We start from the raw sequence: 8,861 nt of genomic DNA, 5'->3' as shown, positions 1-8,861 counted from the left end.
TCAATGTACCTGTGCGTTACAGCTAGTGACTGGGTACACGTATTTTGTACTTACGCACATTTGAGTGAGCCATTTATGTGCCAATTGCGCCGCCACAGCGCTCTATAATGGGTCTTTACAGACGAATAGGCAACTACGTTGAATTTGAGACTCCAACAATCGTCCGCCACTTAATGCCCTTGCAAGGCGATCTCATTACATCTAGATTTGCGGGTTGTCACTTTGATGAGACAGTCTTCCCGTCGTTAGGGGGAGATAAGAACACAGATGTTCAATAGGAACGACAGGATTTGTCGTGGTCTGTCCCCACTATGTCTCATCTTGATCCCTATTAAAGTGACGAGATCACACAAATATGCTGCAAACATGCCTGCAAGGAAGGACGTCCCTACGAGAGGACGTAGCGCCACCCTACACGGAGGTAGGCATGACGCCAATGCCAAAGAGAGTGGCACTATGGCGTTCCAGGCCATGGCCCCAGCTAGGATGCGTGGGAGGCCCGTGGGTTCGAAGGATACTTTGGCACATTCCAATCCTTTGATCATCAAGACTCAAAATCCGTCTCATGAGTATCTTCTGGGTTGTGGTTACCGTTGGGGGACGCCTCAATATCAGAACCTATTCCTGAGAATATAGAGCTCTATGAAACTTACACTAGTGTACATGAGACGTGGGATAAAAACTCCATCATAATTGATGATGTAGTTGCGCATTTAGTTGCACATGAGTTTGTTGAGTCATATGATATCGAACTATGCTCCGTTGATGAATGAATACCAACGTAGAGAGTTTTTGGCCTAAATGGAAAGATGCGATCCAGGTTAAGATGGATTCTCTAACGAAGATGAAGGTTTTCGAGCTAGAGATGCCAACACCTCCTAACATAAAACCTGTTGACTAATGGGTCTTCGTTAGAAAGCGTGATGAGAAAAAGAGATGGCAATCTCGCCTTATGGCGCAAGGCTTCTCACAAAACGCCCTGGAATCGACTACGATGAGACATATTCTCTCGTAATGGATGTCATTGCACTCCACTACCCTGTCAGTTTGGTAGTTTCCGAATAACTGAACATGCAGCTTACAAATATGGTCACTACGTATCTCTATAGGGATCTAGATACGGAATATACATGAAGGTTCATGGCGAACTTCATTTACCCAAGTCAAGTGGCTCTAGACCATGGAGCGCGTTTACAATAAGGTTGAAACGCTCACTAAAGTGACTACTTGATTGGGAAGGGATATGCCCACGCGTTTCTATGACAAGTTTCGGATTCTATCGCGGTTCATGTTGGGCATGATCTTCATTAGAAGCCCTTAAAGAGTTAAGGGAAACCGCTGAACACTTGAAATCCGAGTTTGAGATGAAGGATTTTGGGAAAACACGATTATGTCTCGGTTTGGAACTTGAGCATCGTGTCGATAGATGCTTAGGCATTTTGACAAGGTCAAGCCTTCAAGCACCCCCATGATCGTCCGTAGTCTTGACCCTGAAAAGGATCGTCTTCGTCGAAAGGATGATGACGAAGATGTGCTAGAGGCAGAAGTGCCTTACTTAGTACAATAGGCGCATTATTGTACTTATCCCAATGCACAAGACCGGACATCTTATATGTTGTGAACTTGTTAGCTAGATACAGCTCTGCACCAACGCGACGCCATTGGATTGGTGTAAAAGATATCTTTCGATACTTGAGATGTATGAGTGATATGGGCTTGTTCTATCCCTACGAAGAGATTATGGATTCGGACCCATCACACACCAGGTACGCCGCCAACCCTGGCTTACGTCCACTATCCCCATCCCAAAACGACATGTGTTTTGGAAGGTTTTGCTGATGTTGGGTATCTCTCTGACCCACACAAAGGTCATTCCTAATCCGGTTAAGTGGTCACCATGGGAAAAGACCGTGACATCTTGGAGGTCTACAGAATAGACCCTAGTCGCTATATCTTCGAATAATGCAGAGATCATTGCTCTTCATGAAGTGGTTCGTGAATGAATATGGATTGGATTCATAATTACGCATGTTCGAACAATTGTGGTTTGAAGTCTACCGCAGATGAGCCTACGAGCATTTAGGATAATGCTGCTTGTTTTGAACAAATGAGGCAAGGCTACATCAAAAGAGATAACACCAAGCACAATCAGCAACAACAGACTCTCCTCGAGATCAAAGTGAACTAGATTCAATCTGAGGACAGTGAGTCTGACTTGTTTACTAAGTCATTGCCCAAATCCATGTTCGAGAAACATGTGGCAAGAATTGGCTTGCGGAAATTATCTGAACTCCCATGATCGTAGTCATCAGGGGGAGACGCAGACATCAGGGGGAGATGTCTACATGTTCACCTCGAAACGTGAAGGGTGTGTTGTGCTCTTTTTCCCCTTCGACCGAGGTTATTTTTGTCCCACTGGGTTTTTGTTACTCGGCAAGGTTTTTAACTTGGCAACGAGAGAAGCACCGCGTTTGGGCAACACAAGGGGGAGTGTTCAAGGAAATCCTAATTTGTGTTTAGCCCAAACTCTAGGTTACTTGACCTAGTGGTAATAGGATTTAATTAGAAGGATCTAGAATCCTAATCAATGTAGAATTACTTTCCTTGTATGATTGAGATTCTATGCATTGTAATCCTCTATATAAAGAGGCCCCTATTATCAATGTGAATGAATACACAGAGATTATCTCTCAATTTCTGATTCCCTAAAACATTTTTCAATTATTTTTTATTTTACTTTGCTAATTCTCTTCTTCTTCTATCTCTACCTCTCTCTCTCTCTCTCTCTCTCTCTCTCTTCCCATTTTTCTTTGTTTCTTTAGAAGTTGGGAAACATCCAATTTTATTTGTTTCTACGATCGATGATAGAAATTGAAATTGAATGGAAGATTTTTTTTAATTCTATAGAAGAAGAAGATTGGATTATAGAGGTTGATGGCCCTCTGACCACAAATCACTTCAATTTTTGGGGCTTGATTTTGCATTTGATTTAAAAAATAAATTAGAAAAAATAAACCGAGGTATCAAGTTGATTAGTTTTTAAAAATTTAGGTATCATATTGATCACTTTTGAAAGTTAAGTATCATTTTGTCCTGTCCAAGAAAGTTTTAACCCTAGTGGTAATAAAATCTCTAAAAATAATAAAATATTCACCATTCTAAAACTTTGATCTCTTTTCCATATTTTTTTAGTGATGTTCTGAAACTAGTTATTATCCTCCAGGATTGTGAACCCTGTGCTATCCTTGGATGGGTGAAGGCTTTTTATGCAATTAGAGTTTCATAGAAGTCATCCTTCTCCATTAGGGTTTTCAACCTTTCTGCGCCGAAGTGGAAATTGAGTAATTTGCTTTGTTGTTTCCATTGAATCTTATGATTGTAATGTGAATGATAGAGGAGATTATAAATTTCAGCCATTTATACGTTTAAGTTCACTTCAAATATACTATGATCGAGAACAAATTTTGAAGATATAAAACGATCATCACAAAACAGAGGTTACCCATTCATCAAACGAACTAGACAAATTACAAACGCCAAGAAATTGGCAAGAATTCACAACCTTTGGATATATACATCAAACAACAAGGATACAGATGCGGATCGACCTAATCTGGAATCAGAACAAAATCTCTAAATTGGAACCGACTCTAAATTCAGACCTAGAGACGAAATTCCATACCAGTTCCGCAACCCTGAAACCACATTTACTATATACTAATTCTCAGTTAACTGTTCATAGGCTTAGTAACAGTGCCGGCTCGAGCCGAGCCGGTTATGTGAAAATACCGTTTTGCCCTTCATTTTTTTGCTTAATTGCGATTTGCTGTTTGTCCTAGGTATAAAAGCCGTTGGGGTCAGAGAAGCGATCTTTCTTTCTCTCTTCGTTCCTTCTCTTTGTTTTTGTCTCAGCTCTGCGTTTTTGGGTAATACAACGTGATATATGTTTGGCCTAGGTATAAAAGGTCTTGGGGTGATTGACGCGAGCATTTCCCTCTCTGTTTCTCTCTTCGTTGTAAGCTGTCGTCTCCGTATCTGGAGGTATGTAGTTGTTGGGGTGCTGGGTTTTGCATGTTATTGTTTTATTCATGTCTGGTCGATTTGGTGCTTATTTGTTGGGTTTGTGTGAAAGATTGTTGGGTATACGTCTGATTTAGTGTTTTTGTGACAGATTCTTGGGTGTGTGGCTGATTTGGGCGAACAGACAGATTCTTTTGTGGCTGATTCTTGGGAGTTTCTACATGACTGAAGGGTGGGTACCGAAATTTCTGACTGTGAAAGTTCGTGTTTTTATTTGGTTCCTTTTTGCGTTAGGCTATTGATTTTGATTCTGCATGTTGGGTCTCTGCAACCTGCTTATGAACGATTGTATTGATTTTGATTCTGCATGTTGGGTTTTTGCAACTTGCTTTTTGCAAGCTAATCATTTACTATTTGGACCAATGATCAGGAATAAGGCTTGAAGCTTTACAAACATTGCAGCCTGGGGTGAGATTTTTGATATTTTTTTTTCCTATGGTATTGATTAACTTCTGCCTATTAATTTAGTTTGAAAATTGAAATGGGTTTTATTCGATTTGTTCATAATCTTCCTGGATTGTCAGATTTAGTTATCGATGAAAGGTTTATAGAATCTGGGTTTGTTTTCATAGAGTTTGGGTTTCTATTTGATTAGCTCTGATGAAGACTTTTTTCTTTTGGGGTTTTGTTGTTTGTGGAGCAAAGAGAATAGGAGCTCTTGCTTGCTTGAAAGAAAAGAAGTGGAAGGTATTTGATCTATTTTGTTGTTTTCCTTTTCTTTTTTTTTGTTGCAATCTTAATTTTGTGGTTGAAATTTTTTTTGGGTTCTGTATTTGATGAATCAGGAATTGGAGACATCTTTAGATCATCGCTGGATATAATTGTTTGTAATTAGAAAGGAATCTGTGCGAAGGTATTGGGTTTTTTTTTCCAATAAGATGAAATGTTAAGATGCAGAGTTGATTTGCTGTTTGCTTTAATGTGTGAATTTAATTGCTTTGTTCACTGCAGATAATTTACTTTGTTGAACACTCTTTTGTTCTGACTCAATCAAAATATTTAAAAAGGTGTAAGAGTGGTATATATGGTTTAAGGTTATGAAACAAGGAAGAGGGTTAAGACTGCTCTTTTTGGTTGATCTCTTCTTTTCTGATGTTATAGTACTACTTTTGCCTTTGTTTTTTACCTTCTTTTTTGAAACAGTAAAATGGAACTGAAAAGCTAAAAGTTATACATATCAGGATTCATTGCATACAATTAATTGCATAGAACTAAATTAGTAGTCAGATGCAAACAGGTTATCCATTATACCCTGAGAAATTGCTTCGTTGCTCTAAAAGGATTTGGACTTTTTTTCCTCTTTTTTTTTTTTTTCAACTTGAATCAACTTTCATTCCTGATGTAGACTTTATCATTGATTCCTGAATTCAACTTTACCTCTGAACTACGTACATGGTTACACTCTTACTGACATTTGGATACACTTTGAACTGTTTTATGTTCTGTGCCTTCAAATTGGCAAGACTCTTTTTTTTTCCGATCACAGCAAGACTCTTTTTTTGTACTTGAACCTTAAATGCAAACTCATTCAAATCCACTTACAATTATTTTATTTCAATGGGATCCTTATTTATGTACTTCTTCAGGTCCACTGTAGACAGTTGAATCATGGAAGTAAATTCCTTTCAAAAATATCAATCTATGAACAATGTCAACAATATTGAAACGAAGTGCCTTCACGACTTATACCTTCTCTTCTAATACAATTTCCCTCTCATTTTCAGCCTGAACAAAACATAGAGCATACATTGCTTCGTCACATATGACCATATCAAATTACTTTCAAAATTAGAGTTCATGCATCCAGACTGTGGAGACCGAAAAAGTATAACAGTGACATATACGATGGCCTCCATTATCTGTTAGTCGACGAAGAGGCAAGCTTTTTACAATTTTCTTTTTACAATTACCATAATTGTTTCAAAACTCTTAACATAACTTTCTTCATTTCTAAGTCTGTGCAGGGACATGCTATTCACGGTTTAATTGAGGAATCTGCTTATCCTTACATGTCCAAGAAAATGGAAGAAGGATAGGTGTATGACATTACCAATTTCTATAACCGAAAACCTGTATAAAAATATAAACTTGCTGATCATGTGGTAGAACTATGTTTCAATGAGTCAACAAAGTTTGAGCCTGTAATGGATGCATTCCCTCCAATCCCAGAACATTCATTTACCTTCTTTCATTTTGACAACTTGGAGGACCAGATGAGGACTCAGACAGTACTTAAGGGTATGTTTATCAGTTCTAAATAAACAACTTCTAAATTTATACATTATATTAAAAGTCAAATCATGCTAACAATTTTTATTTTTATTTTTTATGCAAGATGTTTACGGTTGTATCAAATCACTCATACCAGAACATCAAGTTACTGTCAAAGACACTGGAAAATTGGAATCAAAATGTGAAATCTTTGTAGAAAATTTGAGGTACGTTATTTCCAGATTACTTGATCCATTACATTTATTCAATGCTTTGACAAGAAATTGAAAACTACCTTTTGAAAAATGCAGGAGGGAGGATATTAGAATTACCTTCTGGGGTGACATAGCTAGAGAGTTTGATATGGAAAGAGTTAAACAGTTATCCCCACCAGTGCTCGCTGTATTCACGGGTTTAAGGTTGGCCAAATTCCAAGGTAAACATTAATTAAAAATAATGATACTGATTATTTTTACAGCTGACAACTACATATAATTATTGTTATAACTTATAGAATGGGTAACAGCAGCAACAACAGGCCATACATGCATCATGATCAATCCAGATATTCCAATAGCAAATGAATACAAAGCTGAGTGAGTCATTTTTATTACAACATTGCTGTATCAATCAAATCATTCATCTAAAGTCAAAATTCCAGCATTGGCATTTCAAAATATTAATCCCAGTGTAAACAAATTCCAGGTTCTCGAAATCAGGTGACAAAGTGAAAGGTACCTTTCAAACGGCCAACAACAGAAGAGATGATAGACAAAACAACAAAGTCGGTCTTTGAATTAAACACATTGGATCCAGATATATACATGGTATGACAAATGATTTTCATTTCTACCTTCCTCTAATTACATATTTGAATAAAAATATCTTACTTAAGTGTTTGCACTTTACATTACAGAATAAAACAGTGTATTGCACTGCTTCGATCCTCCAGTTTCCAGTTCATAATGGTTGGTGGTATAGAGGCTGTTCAAAGTGTTTTAAACAACTTAAGCAAAGACAAGACACCGGTGAATTAATTTGTCCTAAACATGATGTGCAAATAGCTGTGCCATGGTAAATCAACTAACAACCTTATTTCCAAACATTAATTGTACAGCTAATAAGAACATTACAACTTTAATGAAAACCAACTTCATTTAAAGTCATAATTGGTTGAAATTAATTGAAATTTACATTCAATGTAACACATTTCTTTTTGCCTGCAGTTACAAAGTTTATGTCACCATTCGAGATGATAATAATCAAGCAACACTCATTCTGATGGGGAGACAGGCAGAGCAGCTATTTGGCATCAATTGTCAAAATCTGGAGAACAAAAGACTGTAACCAACATAGTAGACACTACAAGAAGAGATTAAGAAGACAACTGATGAAACCTATCTCTTTGAAATCACAGTCAATCAATATGCCGAGCTGATGGTCAGAAACATTTTCCCAAGTAAGCAATCCTTTGCATCGATGGTGGAACATAGCCCAACCACTGTAACACCGGAGCGACTTCCAACTGAAAGAAAAAGAAACATTGAAGCAAGTGGAAAAGCTTTGTGCATCGTAGAGCCTGAGAAAAAAGCCAAGAAGTAAGCATTAGTCAATCTCAATTTCACTGTTTTACGTGTGATAATAACTTTTGCATACAGTTTTATAAATCTGCTATAAATTTGTGATTTAATTCTAACATTTTTTATTATGAAAACCTTATAATCTGTTCAAAGTAGTCAATGTGCCACACCTTATAATTAATTCCTCACAACTAAATATACTTAACTAATTTACTCTACATAGATAAAATGACTTTGATAAAGTGATTTACTCACCATATACAAATAATAACGACGTGTTCTTTGATTTAAAGCAAGAAGGAGACCAAGCGTGGAGCAATGATATCGGCATCATCGGTGTCATCATCAGCAAGCAAAGAACAACTTTAGAAAGAAAAGGCAGACTGAATCTAAATTGCTCCTCTGTACACCTGTAACTTATTTTATCTAATTATACTTGCGCTGACTCCATTTTGTGTACAGCTATAGTCAGCGAAACAACTAGATCTTTTGGGAACTGGAGGTATTAATTTTTTGGTCAAACTCCAGTCCAACTTTTTGGTAATTAGCTCCAGTTGTTTCAGCAGTGATCGGTAACAGATCTAATGATCTTTGAACAATGGAAGCAGTTAATTTTTTGGACAACCAATGCCAGTTACTCTGGCTGGGTTATACTAGCTTCCTTTGAATCAAATACTCTATCAGTACTGTATTGACTTAACTATATGTAGTAATTTGTGAGTAATGTTTAAATTCCATTTCTTCATAAACTGTTATCTTTACAATACAGTTCTTTATTACATATCATATCACTTTAAAAGTCTAGAGTATGTTTTGCCAATTAGTCTAAATATCATGTCATATTTTGTGGTTTGCATAATCAAGCTTTTTCTAACAATTCATTTCACTTACAAGTTTTCGCAGATAGCAGGACTACATTTAATCTTTGTTTCGATTTGTTTTTACACCATTTATTGAACTCATAATTATATTATGTTTACAACTCACAAT

The 8,861-nt window shown here is 36.9% G+C and overlaps 1 protein-coding gene and 1 long non-coding RNA gene across 4 annotated transcripts; both read left to right on the top strand.

Annotated features, from left to right (window-relative positions):
* Positions 1-3,865: 3,865 nt before the first annotated feature.
* Positions 3,866-5,956, top strand: LOC112202640. The gene is made up of 6 exons (XR_002937502.2): positions 3,866-4,041; positions 4,172-4,252; positions 4,451-4,488; positions 4,726-4,767; positions 4,866-4,933; positions 5,805-5,956. It is a non-coding gene; the product is annotated as an uncharacterized LOC112202640 (long non-coding RNA).
* An 88-nt stretch (positions 5,957-6,044) lies between these two features.
* LOC112202639 lies at positions 6,045-8,620 on the top strand. Of its 3 annotated transcripts, XR_005799875.1 has the most exons (8): positions 6,045-6,318; positions 6,416-6,518; positions 6,603-6,727; positions 6,806-6,887; positions 6,997-7,118; positions 7,208-7,319; positions 7,518-7,889; positions 8,165-8,620. XR_005799875.1 is itself a non-coding variant. In XM_024343640.2 (7 exons), exons 1-5 carry the CDS (start codon positions 6,225-6,227, stop codon positions 7,085-7,087), a joined length of 495 nt encoding a protein of 164 aa, XP_024199408.1. In that variant the 5' UTR covers positions 6,045-6,224; the 3' UTR covers positions 7,088-7,118; positions 7,518-7,889; positions 8,165-8,608. The 3 variants fall into 3 exon arrangements, 1 of the variants encoding a protein (XP_024199408.1); XM_024343640.2 differs by lacking the exon at positions 7,208-7,319 and having other exon boundaries at positions 8,165-8,608; XR_005799874.1 differs by lacking the exon at positions 6,045-6,318 and having other exon boundaries at positions 6,332-6,518; positions 7,208-7,365.
* Positions 8,621-8,861: the final 241 nt, after the last annotated feature.

Source organism: Rosa chinensis, chromosome 5, assembly GCF_002994745.2.
Source record: "Rosa chinensis cultivar Old Blush chromosome 5, RchiOBHm-V2, whole genome shotgun sequence".
In the NCBI taxonomy this organism is placed as follows: Eukaryota; Viridiplantae; Streptophyta; class Magnoliopsida; order Rosales; family Rosaceae; genus Rosa; species Rosa chinensis.
The sequence above is the reverse complement of the archived record's forward strand: the minus strand, read 5'-3'. Positions and strand labels throughout refer to the sequence as shown.